At 42.0% G+C, this 23,271-nt stretch overlaps 1 protein-coding gene across 4 annotated transcripts in view; it reads right to left on the bottom strand.

The window, feature by feature from the left end:
* Positions 1–540: 540 nt before the first annotated feature.
* The window catches only part of LOC135201536 (3-hydroxyisobutyryl-CoA hydrolase, mitochondrial-like), a 38,834-nt gene continuing 16,103 nt past the window's right edge, over positions 541–23,271 (bottom strand). For 3 of the 4 annotated variants that reach the window (XM_064230548.1, XM_064230558.1, XM_064230533.1), the window contains exons 6-8: positions 6,298–6,408; positions 5,728–5,902; positions 541–763 (exon numbers count right to left, since the gene is read on the bottom strand). In XM_064230548.1, the coding sequence (XP_064086618.1) occupies positions 630–763; positions 5,728–5,902; positions 6,298–6,408 (420 nt within the window). In that variant the 3' untranslated portion in view covers positions 541–629. Of the gene's footprint in view, positions 764–2,880; positions 3,037–5,727; positions 5,903–6,297; positions 6,409–23,271 lie in introns of all 4 variants that reach the window. The other variant, XM_064230541.1, reaches the window with a different exon arrangement.

Below are 23,271 nucleotides of genomic sequence, written 5' to 3' on the forward strand. Positions count from 1 at the left end.
TCCGAGTAACCTGCGATGGACGATTATGCCTCGGGTAAAACTGGGTGACCCATTGTATTTGATGATGTTACTCCCATGTCGTTATAACATGCTCCCTATTGGTGTGCATTTTGATCTCTCCTGGCAGTAACAGTTTAGTTCATACCAAATCTTTTGAGGCAACAGCATTTCAAATGCCTGAGCTTCTCAAGGGGCAAAAGCATGCACATTTCAACACATCATTTTTTTCAATACGGCCTTAGTGAAGGAATTCAATATAAGAGAGAGACAACAGAACTTACTTGCACTGCACATTGCTCTTTTGTGTCAATCTTAAGTTATTTCATCACCAAACTGGAGTGTCAATCTCAAGTTATTTCATCACCAAACTGGAGTAAGTTTAGAATCCACAAACTTTGTCTTGGTGAAATCATAGCAAATAATTAACCTGTATAATCCAGATTTGATAACCAGAATATTGAGGCTAAGAGATACAACTACTACTTTTAATACTAAGTGCATACAAGCAAAGGTGATGGGGGACATTCACAAACTACTTACAAGAAAATAACTCGAATTTATTAAATTTTTTACCCAATACACATCAAAATACTATCCTACCCGCTATTCGGCTTTTTCCTCTTGTCTGCTTAAAATATTAATTCTTTTTCAGGAGGCAAGGGTGAAAAGTAGGTATTTATAACATCCTCTGCCGATACTTCTGCTAATGTAGCTGGTTTCCATGCAGGCTTGTTATCTTTGTCAATCAACAATGCTCTGATACCTGGTGGAAAGGAATAAATTATACTTTTATTTCATTTACTATTCAAGGTTTGCCACAAGGCCTTCAATTATCTTTTAAAAAGTAGTAATTATACATATTTACATGTTATTAGTGCTATATATAAACATAGCACAGTACTTAACATGAAGTGACCTACAAAAATTCATTACCAATTGAAATTCTGAGTTCTCAGTTAGGTAAAAAGCTTATGAGCTGCAAAATTATATATGTATAACAGCCATACAGTATAAACTGGTTGCAAGCATTATAGTAAGGGGACAGATGAAAGCCAAAAGGGAATTCACAACCTGATTAGTAGCCGAGAGTTTTAGGAAAGAGATTTCATTTTTTTTAGTATGACTAATATTCACTTCACATCAAAGTAATGCAGAAAACAGTGTGAGGAAATGTAAATGATAACTGATCTATAAAAAAAAATGGATGATATAAAAACTCTATGAGATATTACAAACATCTTCAATAGCTCTATCATATAAATCAATATCAGTTGGATTCTAAACTGGTAAACTTATTAACCATCATGAATTCATAAAAACTTCATTTTTTACTGTTGACCAATGGAGTTAGGAAAAATGGAAATCTAATACCGTATAAGTCGACCCCCCAATTCTGAGTAAATTTTTATGATTTTAACTAATATCGGGTATATTAGTCGACCTATAAAATGTGAGGCCAACCGTACGCTCAAAATAAGCAGCAGTGTAAAACGTATCATATAAAATAACTTGAATGTTATTACGGTACATATGTTGCTCTACTTACCATAAGAAATACAGGTAATATACTCGGTATATTAACAAATCTGTGTAATATATAAAAGATGAATACGTACCAGCAAATATGATTAGAAATGACGAAACGAAAGATACGTTACTCGAGTGTAATGTAAACAAACAAAGCACTAACTAACGCTGCATAACAGCCTACGTATATATGTATGTACAAACTGCCACTCAAGTTAATGTTTTGATTGGGTTGTTAAAACGACGAGCCGGTATTTTATTATGATGTTGGAATATTCCTTGACCATTGGTTCTTCTATGGCATAAACAGGCTCATTTGAGGGAAAACAAACCTGCAGTTGATTCACCAGATTCAAACTGGGATCCTTATGATGAAACCATGAAAGATAATTTGTCTAATGAATTGTTTAATTCAAGTGACGATGACTCAAGTAATTTTGAGGGATTTTAAATACATATTTACTATTAAATACAATTTTTTAAATTTTATTTAAAGTGATAAATAAAGATTTCATACCATAAATGTTTTTGAACAATACCCCGGTAAATACAAAACTGTCAGAGTGAACGCATCCTTCTCAATTACTGTACTACAAATAGCTACGCAATGTTTACACTTGCTGTGCGATTGGGGTTTCTTCAAGTTACTTTGATTTGTTTCATTTTATTTAAGGTAATGGATGTTCTAATGTATTATTATTGCCGTATTACAGTGTGAAATGTTTTTAATACTGGTATTTACATACATAGTTACCTCAACAAGGCTGTCATTTTTATTAGCCAATTGTAAAGCCTGGATTCCTGTACCTATATGCCAAAATAATAAAGATTAACTCTTTGTTACCGTTAGATAAGTCGACCCCCTAATTTTGGCATGATTTTTTGGGGCTAAAGGGTCGACTTATACGCCGAAATATCCGTTAAATGGTTTTTGTACTATAAAATATCAATTTGTTTATGATCTGAAAACTTTAGTACCCCATATTTTACAAGCAACTACAACAGTTCATTAGGAGAGAAATGTGACATTCCTAGGTGTCTATAACCAGACAATGAGTATGGATAAAGCTTCCAGTACCATCAAACAATGAATTAAAGTGACTTTTCATAACATTTTCCCACTCACAAGCTTAGAAGATCAAGCAGAAAAGGAATACTGTATAAGAAAACTTGGACCAGGTAGAAATTCAAGCAGATGATACTCATTGTGAAAAGAAAAAAGCAACATCAGCATATTATAGGGAAAAAAAGTCAGTCACCATACACAGGATATTCATATTCCATTAACTCCAATAGGGTCTTCACCACTATGAAACGCAACAGAACAGGCAGTGCTTGATGTTAACATTATACCATATCATCAGCATAAGGTTAATATCTAAAGAAGTAATTCCTCCTCTTCTGACAGTGGATAAAAATACTCTTCTACTTTTTCTGTTGAGACTTCAGCTAAAGAAGCTGGACTCCAGGAGGGTTTATTGTCCTGATCAATCATCAGAGCCCTCACCCCTGCCATATAACATGAAATAGGTTGCCATCAGATTCCAACACCTATCTCTAGTCAATGAAATCAACCTAATACAGTACTATTGCAAGATACAAAGCAAAATTAAACAAGATGTTTTAGTAAATAATAAATCTAACTGACAAAGTTTAACATTCTAAATAGGAGCTGACAATACAGTAGGCTCTGCAACTTCAAATATTAACAATTTATAATGCATTGCCTAATTTTACACATTATTAATAAAAAGCCATGTTGTTGGGTCATTTTACTTATTACATGTATGAACTAAAAAAAGCTTTTCTAACTTAACCCTCTTACGCCGGAGCCCTAAAAATCAAAACGTCTCCCGTATGCCGGGCCTGGTTTGGAGTGAGCGCGGAAGTGGAAAAAATAATTTTTTCAAAAAATTACAGCGCGCGTACTTTTGAAGATTAAGAGTTCATTTTTGGCTCCTTTTTTTGTCATTGCCTGAAGTTTAGAATGCAACCATCAGAAATGAAAAATAATATCATTATCATATATAAATAATGCGATATATGGTAGCGAAAAAAAAAAATTCATACATAATTGTATTCAAATCACGCTGTGCAGAAAACGGTCAAAGCTAACCAGTTACTTTTTTTTGCGTTGTATTGTACACTAAATTGCGATCATTTTGATATATAATACATTGTAAAACAATAAAAGCAACACCGGAAAATATTATCAAAAAATGATGTACGAATTCGTAACGAGCGGACGTAAAAAAATGTTATTTTCAAAAATTCACCGTAATTCTAAATAATGTTCTAGAGACTTCCAATTTGTTTCAAAATTAAGACAAATGATTAAATATTACGATACTGTAAGAGTTTTAGATTAGAATTGCAGATTTCGACCATTTCGGACGAGTTAAATTTGACCGAATGTCGAAATTTTAATATATATATTTTTTTTATATGGACATATTTCGAAGATGGAAAAAGCTACAACCTTCAATTATTTTTTATTGTATTTTTCATGAATTTGCGCACATTTTGATATATGAAACTCTATAAAAAGGCTAATATGAAAAGGAGCAAATATTAGGATAATGCCATGTACGTATTTCGGAGACTTGCGGCCGCGAATCGGCGCGCGGAGTGAAGGTAAATATATTTTCAAAAATTCACCATAAATCACAATATTGTTTTAGAGACTTCAAATTTGTTTCAAAATGAAGAAAAATGACAGAATATTACTAGGCCGTAGAGTTTTAGCTTACAATTGCGTTTTTCAACTATTTCGGTAGAGTCAAATTTGACCGAACGTGGTTTTTTTTCTATTTATCGTGATTTATATGCAAATATTTCGAAAAAAGAGAAAAGCTACAACCTTCAATCATTTTTAGTTGTATTCTACATGAAATTACGCACATTTTTCATATATAAAACTTTACGTAACAGCTAATTTTAAATGGTGCAAACATTTCGACAATCGCACAAAAAAATTCTGATTTTTTCGGAAAGTTACCGCGCGAACGTAATTGTTTTTTTTTTCATAAATTCACCATAAATCGAAATATTGTGCTAGAGACTTCCAAGTCGTTGCAAAATGAAGGTAAATGATTGAATATTACTAGAATATAAGAGTTTTAGCTTACAATTGCGTTTTTCGACCATTTCATTCGGTAGTCAAAGTTGACCGAAAGTTGAAATTTTTGCACTTAACGTTATTTATATGAAAATATTTCAAAACTGATAAAAGCTACAACCATGGGTTGTTTTTTGTTGTATTGTGCATGAAATTGCGCACATTTCCATATATAAAACTTTATGTAACGGCAAATTTAAAAGGGTGCAAACATTAGGACAATCGCACGAAAAAATTTATCGGAAGAGTTATCGCACGAACGTAAGGAAAAAGTTTTTTCATAAATTCACCATAAATCGAAATATTGTGCTAGAGACGTCCAATTTGTTGCAAAATGAAGGCAAATGATTGAATATTACTATAATGTAAGAGTTTTAGCTTACAATTGCGTTTCTCGACCATTTCTGTAGAGTCAAAGTTGACCGAAGGTTGAAATTTTTGCACTTATCGTTATTTATATGAAAATATTTCAAAACCGATAAAAGCTACTCATCGAGTATTTTTAGTTGTATTGTGCCTGAAATTGCGCACATTTTCATATAATACTTCATGTAAAGGATAATTTAAAATGGTGCAATAATTATGTCAAAGTGACGAAATAATTTCCGAGATGTGTCACTGATACTTTTTAGTGCGATAAGAAGAAATTCGCGCTTGCACGCCTGCGTAGCGATTGTAAACAAAACACGCCTTGATCCGTGAACTCCCAGCATCCCCCAAGGCGGGTGATACAAAAGTTTTCGGCTGGTATGGGGCCCTATAAGTAGTTTTTCCGCCGAATTTTTTAAAAAAACTTTTTTGAGCCGACGTATGATACGTCCAATCGGCATACGGGAGACATTTTGACTCGACGTTTAATACGTCCAATCGGCGTAAGAGGGTTAATAAGTCCTTCTATTAAATGTTAGAGACTGAATGCCACAAACTCCAAATTTTTCTATGCCAGACAATACAAATATACAGAATTCATTAGGTCTACTTAGACAATGCATACAGAAAAGAATTCTCCTTACTTAAATATTTACAGAACCAACCCACTAAAACATCTACTTTGTTAACGGAAATTATTATTCACCACCAACCTTCCTTGAAATCATGTCCTTTAAAGATACGGCTAACAATGCGATGTTCCATGGAAAGGCACTCTTGTAGGGTGAGGTGAGCTCCTCTCTCTATCTGCTCAAATGTGACCTTTAAAGATGTTGGGGACATCCTGCTGAGAGTCTTTATTTGCTTCTCTGCCCATTCAGAACCATCCTGTAAAACATAATTCCAAACTCATTGGATACATAATTTAGAAATATTCTTTGGCAACTGATACTAATCAAGTAAGCTGTCAATGAAATCGGTTTACATTTTCTCTGAAGACCCTACAGATGTTTTAAACCACAAAATAAATCTCAATGCATTGAAAGGTCACTACATGATGCACAGATATTTACTTTTAGTGGAAAACATGGATGTTGCATAAAAATTATGTACATTACTTATGAATAAAAGGATCCTTCATTTTATCATCTGGCTCTGAAATACTGTATATATCATAAATTAATATCTAAACCTCTTAATTTCAACTTAAAATCATTATTTATTCAAAAATTCTGCACACACATTAGATATAAGTTCTACACAAGAAAAATAAAAATTCTCACTTTTTCCAAGTTGGAAATTATTTCCTCAACACTACCACCCGAGAAACACTTTTGGATTTGGGGTAAGACTGGCTGCAGGGAGAATGGCTCATTCTTACTGAAGGTCGACTCCTGCAAAAAAAACACAAATTACATTTTTATAATAAAATTAGTTAACGATTATGCTTGCACAGCATCCTTAATTCAAAATTCACAGTAATGTAACTGTTGCAAAGTGGGAGTGACAGCCCCCACCCACTGAGACAGGAGCATGGAAGTGACAGAAGCCAACAGCATCATTCTATTTATTGCCGCAAAGTCCATGAAAAAACAAAGGATAAGAGGGACGGTTCTCATCTACTAATCATTTGGTAAGTATATATATAAAACTTATAAATGTCATTTTTATATTAGTAACTTACCAAGTAATTATTTAGCTGAATCCCACATTGTAAGGGGGTGGGATGAGTGGACTATTCTAATTCAACACATTAATTATGTTAATATCCTGAAATAGAAAAGGTGGGTAACACTGAAACAATGCTTGTCGCTTCCTTACCTGGTAAGAGAGCTACAGCAGATGACTGCTGCCTCCAGTTGGTTCTTATCTTAACCTGTAGGGGTGCAGCAATGGGCAGAGAGTTGCCTCTACATCAGTGGGAGTCTGGCAATGGAGGATATGCCTGATCGCTGACAAGACATAATACAGGAAAAAAAACTTTGCCCTTGCCCTGGGTGCAGTACCACAACAACAAACAAGAAAAACACCTGTCACCAACCCTGACACAATAAAAAACCACTACCCATCCAACGATCTGGTGGGCACTCCAGGTACAAAGTACCCCCCATCCAGCTCCCCCCCAAACAAACGCGACATCCTTACAACAAGGCGAAGAGACAGAAGAGAGGACTGAGGGCACTGCAGTTTTCAAATACTGTTCCCACTTCTTTTAAATAATGAGACATGAAGACTGACTTGCGCCTCAAATTAGTTGACTGAAGAATGGCTGAGAGGGATAAACTGGTTGAAGGTGAGAGAGGTGGCTATTGCTCTGACTTCATGTGTTTTAACTTTGATCAAAGAAAAAGTGTTTTCCTGAATCCAGGAATGTGTTTCGGAGATCAGGTCTCAAATAAAGAACGATAGGCCCTCTGATTTTCTTGGTCCTATGCAGATAGAAAATACCTCAGGGCTCTGACTGGGCAAAGAACCCTGTCCTCTTTGTCCGGGCTCAAGATATCCATTACATTCTTGATATGGAAGCAGCGAAGCCATGGTTTAGCAGAATCCTCATTCTTAGCCAAGAAGCCCAAGGTGAAAGCAAACTGCATCGCCTTGGGAGAAGCTAATTCTCTTATTGATTGCATGTAGCTAAGACACTAAATCAGACTTCTGCTTGGAGGGATCAAAAGTCTTAATGAGATCATTAAGATCTTGATTAGATGAATGATCCAAACCTCTGTGTTTCAAAACCAAGTAAAGCATCACTCAGTATTTTTTAATGATGGATGAGGAAAAGCTCTTAGCAGTCTTCCAGTAAAGGAGAAAATCTGCAATCTGTGCTAAAGATGTCTCAGAAGAAGAGATGTGATGTCTGAGGCACTATCCACAGAACACTGCCCACTTCCACTGGTAAACATTCCAAGTAGACTGGCGTCTGTACTGTGCCCTTTGCAATCGCTCTGACGAGTTTCCTGACAATCTGAAGCCTGTCAAAGCGAGAGTGGATAACCCTTGGTGGTACCTCCAGAAGTGCGGCTGTCTGAGTAGCCACGGTCTTTGGGGAAGCAGCCTCAAGAAGTCTACCAGAAGATGTAGTTGGTCCAGAAACCATTCCTTCTTGGGCCAGAATAGAGCAATGAGTGTCATTGAGACATTGCAGTCAGACACGAACTTGTGGCTAAACTGATGGCTAGCCTTGCCAAGTTTCAGGCAGAAGATTGTCTTTGGCAAAATGAAGGTATTTGGGATGCTGCTAATATATTTCATGCTGTTAAACATATCATCTGCCACTTGGTGGAGAGGATTGTGTGCAAGTGAGGCACTTGCACCAGTAGCTTCTTTGATTCTTCCAATAAAACCAGCATCGGCAACATCTGAAAGAATCTGGTCTCTATTTGAAGCACCCACACAAAATCCAGAAACCGACTGACCAAGGAAAGCGTTAAAAAGCTGGTGGCCATTAAGTACAACTTAGATCTGTTTGAAGAACCAATTGACTCAACTTCAGGTTTTGCAGGGGCTGCCACCTGTGTTGATGAGGATTTTAGAATTCATTCTCAGAATCAAGAGTCAAATGTGGATGAGTCGACTGACTCATCTGTAAGTTCTGAAGATGAATTAGAGTGCTAAAAGATGCATTACGTTACAGATATCATGAACTGATGGATTACCTATTATAGATATAGATTACCCACTTGCTAAAAGTTTGTGAAATGTGTGACCAAATGCACTGTACGGAAACAGTATTTATAAGAATGAATGAAAAATTATGTTAAGTTTAGAAAAATTTGCATGATATTTTACAGGAAAATTGGCAATTTTGTTAATTTCTTTCTGAAATTCAAGTATCGTGAAGTGATGGATTAACTATTTGTGAAATGTTTGTGAAATGTGAGGCCAAACAGATTGTACAGAACCCATATTTACAAGAATGAATGAAAAGTTAAGTTTAGAAAGATTTGCATGATTTTTTACAGGAACATTTGCAATTTGTTCATGACACTTACCTGCCAGATATATATATAGCTGTATTCTCTGACGACCGACAGAATTTCGAAACTCCCGGCAAACGCAGTGGTCGGCTAGGTGGTTAGTACCCATTCCCGCCGCTGGGAGGCGGATACCGGGAACCATTCCCATTTTCTATTCAGATTTTCTTCTGTCGCCGGTCGGTAAACATCTGTTTACAGACCTCGCTTTAGGATTTCGAAAACTTCATTTGTCACTTGAGTATTTGGATTGTCTTTTGGTTTCGGACTTGGCTTAGTGATTTGGCATACGCTATTGTGGTTTGGATTTTGATTTTGGCTTTGATTTTTCTTAGAATTGAGATGTCTGGATCTAGTTCTACTAGTTTCAGAGTGTGTGGTGTAGAAGAATGTAAGGTGAGGCTTCCAAAAGCCTCGGTAGATCCTCACACAGTGTGTGTGAATTGTAGAGGGCATGTTTGCTTGTTGGATGATAGGTGCAAAGAATGTGAAGTGTTAACTGATGTCGAATGGAAGGCGTATGAATCTTACATTCGTAGACTTGAGCGTGACAGAATTAGGAGGTCTTCCTCCAGGAGTGCTTCTGTTAAAAGTCAAAGTAAAGTTGCTCAATCTAACATAAATGTAGAACAAGTTACGCATAACCCTATAATTTCTCCTTCAGATAAGGAAGTGATTGTTACCGAAGGGAATGCCCTTTCTACCATTTTAGAATCGATTCGGAACCTTGAATCGAAAATGAAAGTGCTACAATCTAATGTGCAAAAGTGTAGTGATAATGTTAGTGCCCCTAGTGAAGTGGAGGGGGCATCAGATCGGTCCTATAATGCCTCCAGGTTGAGACCTCTGTCGGACTCCCAGAACCCAGGGAATGGACATGTCGAAGGCCGAAGGAGGGTTACGGGAATTAAACCCACCGGTCTGGCTCCCTTCGGCAGATCCTGAAGACGCATCCCAGGCTGCCAAAGATCGCGCGCAAGCTCAAATCTTGAAGGAATGCTTCTCTTCCTCCGAGACGTCCTCACCTCACCGTGGGTGGGAATCTCGGAAGACCTCTCCGACTGAGAGTGGTAAGGAAGACGTAAGGTGTCGCACAAGCGGCCATCGTCTTTCTCGCCCTCTTAGGAAAGGTCCTTACTTACGGAAGAGTACGCAGCCTCTCCAAGTTGAGAGTGGTAAGGAAATACGTAAGTACGTTTCTCGCACTGGCGGCCATCAGTCTTTCTCAGCCATCCTTTAGGGAAAAGGTCTTGACTGGAAGAGTACGCTAGCCTCTCCAACAGTGGGAGAGTGGTAAGGAAAACGTAAAGACGGTCGCACCTGGCGGCCAATCGTCTTTTCTCGCCCTCTTAGGAAAGGTATGATGGAAGAGGACGCTTCATCGGGAGATCGAGAGCGTCCTCCGCCTCGATTTACGCTTCGGTCTTCTCCGGAAGACTTCGAAGACAGTATCCCGCACAAGAAATCTAGGACGCTTTCTGAGCGTCCTGATTCGAGTCCGGAGAGAAGGAAGAAGGCGTCCCCTCGCCCATCTTCTCTCAAAGGTTCATTCCATCATATGGTTCTTCACCATCAAAAAGACTCTCGAAGCGATTCGTCAACAGTTGGATACGTTTTTCGCCAAGAAAGAAGAAAGATCACGTAGTCGTAAAAAAGATCTTTGGCTACCCGTCAAGAAATCTAGACGTTCTCCTGCGGCTTCTCTTCGTTCTTCGTCTTCGTCTGATCCGTCGCCTTCTAGACCTCATCGACTCAATCAGGAACGCGCAAGCAGTCCTGCTGAGAGAGTCTCTAGAAGTATTGGCGGTAAAGAAAAAAGACAATAAGGTGCCGCACAGGCGGGGCCGCCGTCGTCTTTTCCCAGAGTTGAAGAACGTTCAGAAGGATCGCTCAGTAATAGAATTGGAGGAATTGATCTTGGCTTACAGGAAGAGAATATTCAACAAAAAGCAACGCTTTGCTAACCAGGACGCTCGTAAGGACGCTTCTCGGGACGCTCGGGTCGGAAACGTCGGCTGGAGAGACTTCAGACGCACGATATTAGTTCAGAAGAAGGATATGAAGATGAATATGAGGACGTTTTTGAGGACGCGAGGCGTAGTTGCTAGTAAGGACGCTCGTCGTCCTTCATATCAGTACGCGTTTCCAGGACGCAAATGAGGACGCTTTCCAGGACGCAAATGAGGACGCTTTTGAGGGCGCTAGGCGTTCCGATGTATAAAGTCACCCTGAGAAGAAAAGAACAGGTCGCTAGTCAGAAGGTTAAGCGCCATATGCTTCAAGGTAGTAGGAACTACAATATCAGTGCTCGTCAAGAGAAATCGTATGACGTTAGTTTGGAAAATTCGGAGAGAAAGTCAAGGTTAGGAGAACATAGCAGACTCTCCTCTTCAAAATTGATTTCAAACACAAAACCTACGGTTCGAAAGGGAGGTGAAACTTTGGTTTCTTCTCGTTCAATTCAGAATAAGGCTATGTTTCCATTAGAAAATAAATCATCAAGCGAGGCTGTTTCGGAAGAGGAGGAGGATCCTACAACCTCATCCTCTGTGGATTATAAGACTTTGAACTCGTCTTTTAAAAGATTTGTTTTCCCGAGAAGTTTCGAGCTCCAGTTCCTCTCTCTCCACCTTCGCAGCTAACCTCTTCGAAGGCAAGGAAGACTCCAAATTTTGTCAAAATGGCCACCTCGCTCTCGACTAAAAGGGCTTTTAAAAGAATCCATGATTGGATGGAATCCAAAAAGACAAAGGGCAAGACTTCTTTTGCACTTCCCCCCCCCCCCCCCCCCCCCCCCACAAGGCTTAGTGGGAGATCGGGGAAGTGGTACGAGACAGAAGAGGAAGCAGGTTTGAGAATCCCCGCTTCCGCACAAGGGGATTTCGCCAACTTAGTGGAAGCTCCTAGAAGATCTTACCTGGCATCAGCGAAAGTTTTCGTGGACAATGTCGGAGATAGATCACCATCTCAAAGGCCTTTATAAAACTTTGGAAGTTTTTAACTTTCTAGATTGGTTTTTGGGCGTCTTGGATGTTCAGTCTAGAAGCCCAGATTCCATCTCATTGGAGGACTTAGCGAGTGTTTTGTCATGCATGGACAGAGCAGTAAGAGATGGCTCCGACGAACTGGCATCACATTTTGCGTCGGGAGTCCTGAAGAAACGCGCACTCTTCTGTAGCTTCACAGCTAAGTCAGTGTCGCCAGCGCAAAAAGCAGAATTGTTGTTCGCTCCCTTTTCTGCTCATCTTTTTCCACAATCTATGGTAAAGGATTTATCAGTAAATCTCCAAGAACGAGCGACGCAGGACTTATTGTCTCGGTCTTCGAAACGTCCTGCTGATCAGATATCTTCAAGAACCACGCAAGCTTCTAGGAAGAATTATAAGCCCTTTCGTGGAAGAGCCTCTTCAAGAGCTGCTGCTCGAGGGAGGAGTTTCCCTAGGGGCAGAGCCCCCTCAAAAACCAGGGGAAAGAAATGACTTTTTCGGCCCTCCAGACACCAGTCGGGGGGAGACTCGCTCTATTCGCCGAAGCATGGAGGATAAGAGGGGCGAACTCTTGGTCACTCGAAGTGATCGAGAAAGGTTACAAAATCCCGTTTCTATCGAAAACCACCATTAAGCATAGAACCAATAGACCTTTCGCCCTCTTATCAGGATTCAAAGCAACAGATCTTATTAGACCTTTTGGATCAGATGTTGGAAAAGAGAGCAGTAGAAAGAGTCGTGTCACGGAACTCTCCAGGCTTCTACAACAGGCTTTTCCTTGTTCCGAAGCACTCGGGAGAATGGAGACCTGTCCTAGACGTAAGCAGGCTGAATCTTTTTGTAAGGAAAATAAAATTCAAGATGGAAACTGCACAGTCTGTTTTAGCTTCCCTGAGACCAGGAGATTGGATGGTGTCCTTGGATCTCCAAGATGCCTATTCCATGTTCCGATACATCCTCGGTCCAGGAAGTTCCTCAGATTCGTTCTGAAAGGACAGGTCTTCCAATTCAGAGCTCTCTGTTTCGGGCTGAGTACAGCCCCTATGATATTCAACGCTTCTGATGCGAAATGTAGCAAGATGGCTCCATCTCTCAAAGATAAGAGTCTCACTCTATTTTAGACGATTGGCTGATCCGGTCCACGTCAAAGGAACAGTGTCTGGAGGACCTGCATACGACATTACAGCTGACGAAGGACCTGGGCCTTCTGGTCAACTTCGAGAAGTCCCATCTGATTCCCACACAGTCCATCGTGTATCTGGGGATTCAGATGGATTCAGTGGCTTTTCAAGCATTTCCATCCATAGAACGTCAGCTAAAAATGCTTAGAGAAAGTATCGGTCTTCTTAGAGAAAGGAAATATGCTCGGCGAGGGAATGGATGAGTCTGCTGGGGACCATTCCTCGCTGGAGAAATTTGTTTCTCTGGGAAGGCTGCACCTCAGACAGCTTCAGTTTTTCCTAGCAGACAACTGGAAGAACAAGAAAGACCTAGACGAGATTTTGAGAATCCCTCAATCGATCAAAGAGCATTTGAAGTGGTGGTCCGATCCCGTCAAGCTATCGGAAGGGATGTCCCTCAAAGTTCTGAGCCCAGACCTAGTGTTGTTCTCAGACGCGTCCATGACGGGCTGGGGAGCAACACTGGGGGAGGAAAGAAGTGTCAGCCTCTGGAGAGGGGAACAGAGGTCCTGGCACATAAACCTCAAGGAGCTAGAGGCGATTCGTTTGGCACTTCAATGCTTCGAGTCAAGGATTGTGGACGAATTGTACAAGTCAACTCGGACAACACCACGGCGCTCGCATATCTCAAAAAACAGGGAGGAACTCTATCTCGCTCCCTGTTCAGGATAACGAGGGAAATCTTACTTTGGGCGAAGCTGAGAAATGTAACGATTCTAACGAAGTTCGTTTCAGGACAGCAGAACGTTCGTGCGGATCTCCTCAGCCGTCAACATCAAATGCTTCCAACGAATGGACTCTCCATTCCAGAGATCTGCAAGGAGTTGTGGAAACTTTGGGGACGCCCACTGGTAGACCTCTTCGCGACAGCAAAAACGAAGAGGCTTCCTATTTACTGCTCTCCGGTTCTAGACCCAGGAGCAATAGCAATAGACGCCATGCTTTGGAATTGGAAGGGGATGGATCTCTACGCCTTTCCTCCATTCAAACTCCTGGGAGAGGTAATAAGGAAGTTTGCGGCGTCGGAAGGAGCAAGAATGACGTTGATCGCCCCCTTTTGGCCTGCAAGCGACTGGTTCACAGAGGCCATGTCATTTCTGGTAGATTTCCCTAGGACACTTCCAGAAAAAATCGATCTACTCAGACAGCCCCACTTCGAGAGGTATCACGGAAACCTCTCCGCTCTGAGTCTGACTGCATTCAGACTATCCAAAAGTTGGCCAGAGCGAGAGGTTTTTCAAGATCGGTGGCAAAAGCTATTGCCAGCGCTAGAAGAACATCTTCCCAAGCTGTCTACCAATCGAAGTGGGCTGTCTTCAGAAGCTGGTGTAGAAGGCAAAATATTCCTCCTCCACGACCTCTGTGAGCCAGATTGCTGATTTTCTCTTACATCTTAGAGATATAGACAAACTTTCAGTGTCAACGATTAAAGGCTACAAAAGTATGCTGTCAACGGTCTTTCGACACAGAGGCTTGGATTTATCAAATGATAAAGATCTTCACGATTTATTGAGGTCCTTTGAAACATCAAAAGCTCCACGAGACAAGATTCCCTCATGGAATTTAGATGTTGTCTTAAAGTTTTTAATGTCAGCCCCATTTGAGCCTATGCACGCTGCCTCTTTGAAATATGTAAGGAAAGCTATTTTCCTAACCGCTTTGGCAACAGGTAAGAGGGTCAGCGAGATCCAAGCTATGAGTAAACATGTGGGTTTCAGAGAACACAATGCGGTGTGTTCGCTGAGCCCCTCGTTCTTAGCGAGAACGAAAACCCATCCAACCCCTGGCCTAAAAGCTTTGATATCAAGGGGTTATCAGAGTTCGTCGGACGAGAGCCGGAGAGAGTTTTGTGCCCTGTCAGAGCTCTCAAATTTTATCTGGAAAAGACCAAACAATGTAGAGGCCCATCAGACAACCTGTGGTGTTCGGTCAAGAGGCCGGAATTACCAATGTCTAAAAACGCACTGGCGTTCTTCTTGAGAAACACCATCAGGGAAGCTCATTCATCCTGCACGGATGCTGATCTTAAACTGCTAAAAGTGAATGCTCACGAGGTTAGAGCGGTAGCTACTTCGGTGGCTTTTCAGAAAATATGGCACTCAGTGATATCCTGGGTGCCACATTTTGGCGAAGCAACTCGTGTTTGCTTCACACTACCTCAGAGATGTGAAGGCGACATATGAGAATTGCTACTCGCTTGGACCATACATTTCCGCGGATACAGTATTGGGGACGAGAAGCAATACGAACCCCATTCTTTAGAAAATGAATGTGTGTGATTTTAATTATGGGTTTGTTTTTACGGTCGTAGGGTTGGCCGCTTGAGGCGGTCTTCCCTTTAATTAGCCTGAAAGTTATGGGACTAACTTTAGTGAGGCTAGGTTAGGTGGTATTTTTTATGCTTCGTTGTCTTCAGTATGGTCAATATGGTCTAGTCACATTGTGGTCACGCTCCCGTTGACAGATCATCTAGAACTATCCAGCTATACCTTGCTGGAAATTCTAGTTAAGCAGAAGCAGGCTTGGGTGACAGTAATCACGAAGTCAGCTATGCTAACAGGTAGGGAACCAAGATGTCAATCATCTGCATGTGAAATGTTTCCAAAATCCTTCTATTCTGTCCCTTCCCACCTCCAATGGTGGGATTCAGCTATATATATATCTGGCAGGTAAGTGTCATGAACAAAATGATATTGTCATGATACAATAAAGTTTGTTCATACTTACCTGACAGATATATATAATCAAGTACCCACCCACCTCCCTCAGGGGACAGTGGTAAAGAAAATCTGAATAGAAAATGGGAATGGTTCCCAGTATCCGCCTCCCAGCGGCGGGAATGGGTACTAACCACCTAGCCGACCACTGCGTTTGCCGGGAGTTTCGAAATTCTGACGGTCGTCAGGAGATACAGCTATATAATATATCTGTCAGGTAAGTATGAACAAACTTTATTGTATCATGACAATATCATTTTTTTTTATTTACATTCTAAAATTAAAATATATGAAGTTTCTAAAATGTTATTCTGTTTTTTTGTTTTTTTTTTCATCAAACCTGATCTAAAAGCCCAACTTTCAAAATGTCCAAAAATTCATTGAAAGTTTCTGGGAAATTGACGGTTTCAAAATTTCCAGGAATTTTACAACCCTAGTTGCATGGCATAAAATAGAATGCTGCCATTGGCTCCTGTCATTTCCATGCTCCCGTTGCAGTGGGTGGGACCTGTCACCCACACTTTGCAACAGTCGCATTACGTACCACGAATTTTGAATTTACGATGCCATGCGTGCATAATCATTAGCTAAGTAATTACTTGGTAAGTTAGTACTTATATAAAAATAAAAAGCTCAATATACAGTACTACTCATTATTCTCGTTAAACTTTTTATTACCTGTACTTGGAACACACATGCCTTGTAAACCTGGCAGCTGTTGAAGACTATGTAACACATTTAAAATTATACTATACTCAATCTATCATCCATCTTGATTCTGCATATGGATTTATGCTTGATATTTTAAGAGATAAGAAAAAGATATTTTAATTATAAAATAAGGTTTCACATATACTTACCAAACAATTACATTAGCTGTACGCTTTCTTACCTGGCAGTCGAAAATTCAAATTCCTGGCGGCGGTAGCAGCGCTGCCATCCTTTGTGTAGGTGATACAGATCCTGCCCATTATCGGGAATACCTGGTACTGCTGAGCTTTTAGACTTCAATTTGTTGAACCGCAACGTCCATCTGTGGGGAGGAGGGCGGGCTCTGATTATGTAATTGTTTGGTAAGTATATGTGAAACCTTATTTTATCATTAAAATATCATTTTCATATAAGTGACTTACCAAACAATTACATTAGCTGACTCCACATTACCCGGAAGGTGGGTATATGGACACCTTTCTGAATAAAAATAAGTCATGTGCTCACATTATATATGTCTGCAGTACCTTACCTTGTGAGAGAGCAGCTACAGGTAGATACTGCCTCTGGTCGGCGCTCTCATCACATGTAGGAGACGTGGCAGTAAAGGCCAAGGTCGTCCCTACTAATGGTGGATTTTTTGCAATCATGGCAGTTTACCGATGATTGACAAAAAACAATAATAGTTTGCCCTTGCCCTGGGCGAAAAGACCAGATAACACTACACAACACCATCACCTACACTAAAAATTATATGATACCCTTAACCAGATATAAGAACTGGTGGGTACTTCAGGTACATGTACCCCCCGGCTTCCCATAAACACAAAACACCTCAAACTCAAGGCGAGGAGACAGTAGAGGGTAAACACTGGGTCCCCCTATGCTTCCTCTCCCAACACCATTTCCGCTACTGACACCTGAAGAACTTATACAAGGTGAAAGAAGTCTCAGTTTTCTGGATTGGACAATTACAGCGTTAGCCAAAAAATTAAAGATTGCCAGTCTATGGATGAGGATTTTCCTGCGGACTGGCTCAATCTGTTGTCCTGAGTAAGAGTAACCACTAACCAAACATGGGCTTTGTTGTTCTCCCCCCTGAGTAAAACTCACCTGTTTCCAGAAGAAACCATCAAGCATGTGCTGTCGGACCTCGAGAACAAGTCCACCGATGATATTCTGTCTCAATCAGTGAGAAGACCTAAGGAACCTCGGGTGACAGTAGCCAAAAACTTCACCTTTCCAAAAGCACACCTTTCGAGGAGGTAAGTCGAGGTAATAGCAGAGACAAAGACTAACCTATGAACCACCTCCAAGTCTACCAAGAGGCCTCTCTTTACGACAGATAAATGATCGAAAGGTCCTTCACCCACCCGTGGGGGCAAAACTCCACAGCTACTGGGAGGAATTGGGGTCGAATAGGAGCAGAACAGCGGGTCATACAGATGCTTCGAGAAAGATATGTGATCCCTTTCACCGGATACACCACTGTCCAATACACCTGTCTGTTTGACAGCATACTCTACGGGATCAATAAGAGCTTTGGCTTTAGCCAAAGACGTAGAAGAGCTCATCAGCCAAGAGGTCAGAGGAGGTAACAGACACTAACTCCCCAGGGTTTTACAACCGGCTTTTTGTAGTCCCCACGGTATCAGGGGGATGGAGACCTGTTTTGGACGTAAGCACTTTGAACATCCTCGTCCGGAAGATGAAAATTCTGAATGGAAACCAGTCTATCAGTAATGTCAGTCATCCAACCGGGGGACTGGATGGTATCTCTCGACCTGAAGAATACATACTTCCGTGCCCCCATTCATCAGAACTCCAGAAAGTTCCCGAGATTCGTCTTTATGAGGAGTCTTCCAGTCCCGAGCCCTCTGCTTCGGTTGGCCACACACCTCAAGTATTTACTCGGATTCTCGCTCCTCTGGGAAAATGGCTGCCCTTGATGAGGATCAACACCGCCTTTTACTTAGGTGACTGGCTCCTGCGAGCCGGATCCAGTCGTCCGTGTGTGAAGGACTTGGAGAAGACGTTTACTTTGACACAACAATTGGGTATTTTAAAAACCAATGAGAAGTCCCAATTGATTCCTACTCAGAGGATTCTCTCTAGCTTTTCAGGTTTTTCTCTCCCTGAAGAAGATAGAATCCTGCCTGTCGCCAGTCCAACAGTTTCTGGTTCACCCATCCTGCTCAGCTCTCGAATGGACCCTGGCTTCACTGGAGAGTTTGTTAAGTCATGATGCCCACACATGAGGCCGCTTCAGATTTTCTTGAAAACAAATTGGTTCCAGAAGACACGGTCGGACTCACTAGTTTCCCCCCTGATGGAAGAGATAACGGTAGATCTTCGTTGGTGGCTCTCGAGGGAAAAATTACAAGAAGGAATTTCCCTAGTCGTGTCGAACCCCGACCTGCCGTTCTTCTCAGATGCCTCAGCCAGCAGATGGGGAGGCCCCCTAGGAGCCAAGAGAGTATCAGGTCTGTGGACAGAATGAGAAAGACCTTGCACAACAATGGGAAGGATTTGAAGGCCATCCTTTAGGAGTACAAGCATTCGACCTTTAGTCACCGGAGGAAACATAACAGACTACTCGGCCAACACCACAGCATTGTCATATGTGCGGAAGCAGGGAGGGACCCACTCGTTCTCTCTCAGCAAGATAGCAGAAGTTCTCCTCACCCGGATGAACGAGAGGAGGATCACCCTCCTTCTAAGATTGCATAAGGGAGAATGAACGTGATTGCAACCGAACTGAGTCGGGTAAATCAGGTGTTACCAACAGAAAAGACTCTAAACAGTGTGTATGTCAGGACCTCTGGAAGCTTTGGGGAAGACCATCGATAGATCTGTTCGCCACATCGAGGAACAATCGCCTTCCCATTTTCTATTCTCCGATTCCAGAACCACTAGTGTGGAGAACAGATGCGATGCTGCTAGATTGGACAGGACTGGACGTTTACTCTTTCCCTCCCTTCGGGATGATAAGAGAGGTCTTAAACAAGCTTCAATCACACCAGAATGTGACAATGACTCTAGTAGCGCCTTCTGGCCCAGGAAAGAGTGGTTCTCGGACCTTCTCAATCTGCTGGTGGATTTCCCCAGACTACTTCCACAAAATCCATCCACTTCTCAGATAACACCATTTCAACCGATATCACCAAGGGTTGTCCGCTCTGGCCCTGACAGGATTCTGACTGTTAGGAACCTGTTCAGAGCAAAAGGGGTTTCCGTGAAGGGCGTCAGAAGCTATTGCTAGCTGCAGAAGAAGCTCTTCTGCCAAGCTCTACCAGTCCCAGTGGAGAGTTTTAGGTCATCTATAACAGATTGCGGAATTTTGTTATTTCTGAGGGACACCAAGAAGTTACGTCAGTTTCCAAGCAAAGAGGCCTCGACAATCGTCTTTAGTTCCTCCAAGATCCCAAGCATGAAGAAGTGGAATGGAATTGGATGTAGTTTAAGGTGGCTTAAGGTCCCCAATTCGAACCATTGAAATCGTCAACCATGAGAGACTTAACCAGGAAGACACTATTCCTAGTCGCCTTAGCCACAGCGAGCAGAGTAAGTGAGAGTCCACAAGGACGGAGAAGTCTCCTTGGGAGGAGGTAGAAACTCCCAAAGAAGGAACTTCTCCTGTCACATAAATCCTGCAGTTTTTATTTGCAACTTCGACTGAGGGAAGGCGAACGAAGCCTTGCCTGACTCCCTCTTCTTAGCAAGCCACTCTTCTCTTCTTTCAGTGCTTTCTTCGAGGACTGGTTTCGGTAATCTCGAAGGCATTGATCTCCTACCTTCCAAACACTGACGGAGGGGAAGAAGGCGAGGCTGATTCAAAAAACAAAGTCTGGATACTTCTGCAACAGGAACCTTAACATACTAGAATAAGCAGAAGAGGTCTTTGAATCCTGATCTTGGGTTTCCTCTTCCGACATGTCGGCCGACACCCCGTCTTCCTCTTCCATCTGGCTCGTTGTCTTCTACAAAAAGACCATCAATTCTTGAAGCTGATATTAAGTGGGTCCAAAGTGGAATCTTCTAGCAAGTGTTTGGCCTTCGAATCATCCTTGGGCGAAGCCGAAGTCGTGACTCTTCTTCGAAAACGAATGACTGGGAGTTGAAAACCACATGAGACGTAAGAGGCGAGCGAGTCGAAACAGCTCGAGACTAATGAGGCGAACGAGTCGAAAATCCTATCGACACACAACCAGGGTTGCCATTTTGAGGAATTTCGTCTATAAGTGTGGCTTTCTGGTGACATCTGGCAACTCCTCGTGGCTTTTCCGACCACAGGCTACGGTACTGAATAATGAAATTCTTCATTTGCCTTTTTGTAGAAAAAACGGTACCACTGCACACAACGAATCCAACGATGCGAGTCAGTCTCACAAGTGTGCGAATGTCTGACTCCGTCCGAAGATATGCTATCCGAAGAGGACTGACGATCCTCCACGAAATTCTGGTCCGGAGTCGTGGCTGTCGTACGGCTCTTCTTCGAACACGAACGACTGGGAGTCAAAACAACACAAGACGTATGAGGCGAACGAGTTGAAGCAGCTCAAGGCGAATGAGGCGAACGAGTCGAAGCAGCTCGAGGTGAATGAGGCGAACAAGTCGAAAAAGCTCGAGATGAATGTGAGTCAGTCTTACAACTCACAAGTGTGCAAATTTAACGCACCTGAATGTCTGACTCCGTCCGAAGATACGCTATCCGAAGAGGACTGACGATCCTCCCCGAAAATCTGGACCGGAGTCGTGGCTGTCGTATGCTTCTTCTTCGAAAACAAACGACTGGGAGTCGAAACAACACGAGATGTATGAGGAGTCTCACAAGCACGCGAGCGCTCTTAACAGGCGGCGACATCCCTCTCGTACGCTGGGCATGTCTCTTCAAAGGACGCGACACTAAATCACTACACACTTTTCGCCTCGACACAGGCAACTGCACTTCCCGAGCCGGACGACAACTGCACGTCACTGATATCTACGCCTTTACAGCGGCGTTTCCTGGGCACTCTCGAGTCGACTATGTCGACGGAGTCGGCAACTGACCGTGGGCAAACTCCCCCAGTCTCCCTTCGACTTCCGGTATGTCTTCTCCCGGGAGCTGGGGAGTATGACAGTGACCTTCGTCTAGGAGAACAGGGGGAACGGACAGCCGCCTCCTCGAACACGACACCGACACTGACACTTGGCCTAACACTGGCCTTATCGCTTGACTTTACGAACGCACCTCTAACATGGAAATGGTGTTGGGATCGGAAACATGGGATACCTGGTCCGGAGTAAATGGTACTGAAGTTGGAGAAATATCAAAAAGTGAAATATTAGATAAAAGTGGAGAAGATAGTGACGGTTTGCTCACCTCTAAAGGCACGGAAGTTTTCTCTACTCTAGTTTTACTACATGCTCTAAGCGCTGTTTCCTTCTCCTATCATTTTCCATTTCATCCAAATGGGCTTGAAAAGTCTTCCAACCTTGTTCACCTAAACTACGGCACTCATCACAAGTTAATTCCCTTGCTACAGCACTGACCCCTACATTAATACATTTGGAGTGCGGATCGTAACATAATTTAGCTAATCTAGTTTGGCAGCCACTGCTGCAAAACCTAACTGAAGAAGAACTAGCATCAGGCATCTTCGTAATAACTTGTTAATGACTAGGCAGCTAACTGATGAAGCAAAAAAGCCAACCAAGAAATTGTACATCACCAAAAAGAAAAAATCCACAATGGCGACGAAAGTCGACTGCAACACAAACCACCGGTGTTACCCCGTGGTCGGCAGAAAATGAATTGAAGTCTAAAAGCTCAGCAGTACCAGGTATTCCCAATAGTGGGCGGGATCTGTATCACCTACACAAAAGATGGCAGCGCTGCTACTGCCGCCAGGAATTTGAATTTTCGACTGCCAGGTAAGAAAGCGTACAGCTAATGTAATTGTTTGGTAAGTCACTTATGTGAAACATGATATTGTCATGATACAATAAAGTTTTATACATACTTACCTGGCAGATATATACTTAGCTATAGACTCCGTCGTCCCCAACAGAAATTCGAATTTCGCGGCACACGCTACAGGTAGGTCAGGTGATCTACCGCCACTGCCGCTGGGTGGCAGGAATAGGAACCATCCCATTTTCTAAGACAGATTTTCTCTTCCACCTGTCTCCTGAGGGAAGGCTGGGTGGGCCATTTAATAGTATATATCTGCCAGGTAAGTATGTATAAAACTTTATGATTTATCATGACAATATCATTTTTATACATTCAACTTCCCTGGCAGATATATACTTAGCTGATTGGCACCTTTGGCGGAGGGTAAGAGACAGCTAATTACTGAATAGACAGGGAACAACATACGTTGTAGGTAACAAAAATATAAGAAACCTTGGTTCCTGCCTGTGTCGGCGAAAGACTTCATGGCTACTGCCTAAGAGCTTACATCGCCTCAAGAGCCTCAGCGAGGTAGTGACCTCATGCTAAGAGTTCTTGATGGTCTGTCGATGGGGTCTTATCCACTTACTCGACAGAACCTAAGGATCTTTGTCAATGGGGTCCTATCCACTTACATGACAAAACACCTTGCCATATGGCATCATCACGGAGCATAACACCGATCCCGATCACCTGATCCTAATACCGGGGTTAGTACTACGATTGAAAGGAGTTATCCCCCCAACATC

This window comes from Macrobrachium nipponense, chromosome 23, assembly GCF_015104395.2.
Source record: "Macrobrachium nipponense isolate FS-2020 chromosome 23, ASM1510439v2, whole genome shotgun sequence".
Taxonomy (NCBI): Eukaryota; Metazoa; Arthropoda; class Malacostraca; order Decapoda; family Palaemonidae; genus Macrobrachium; species Macrobrachium nipponense.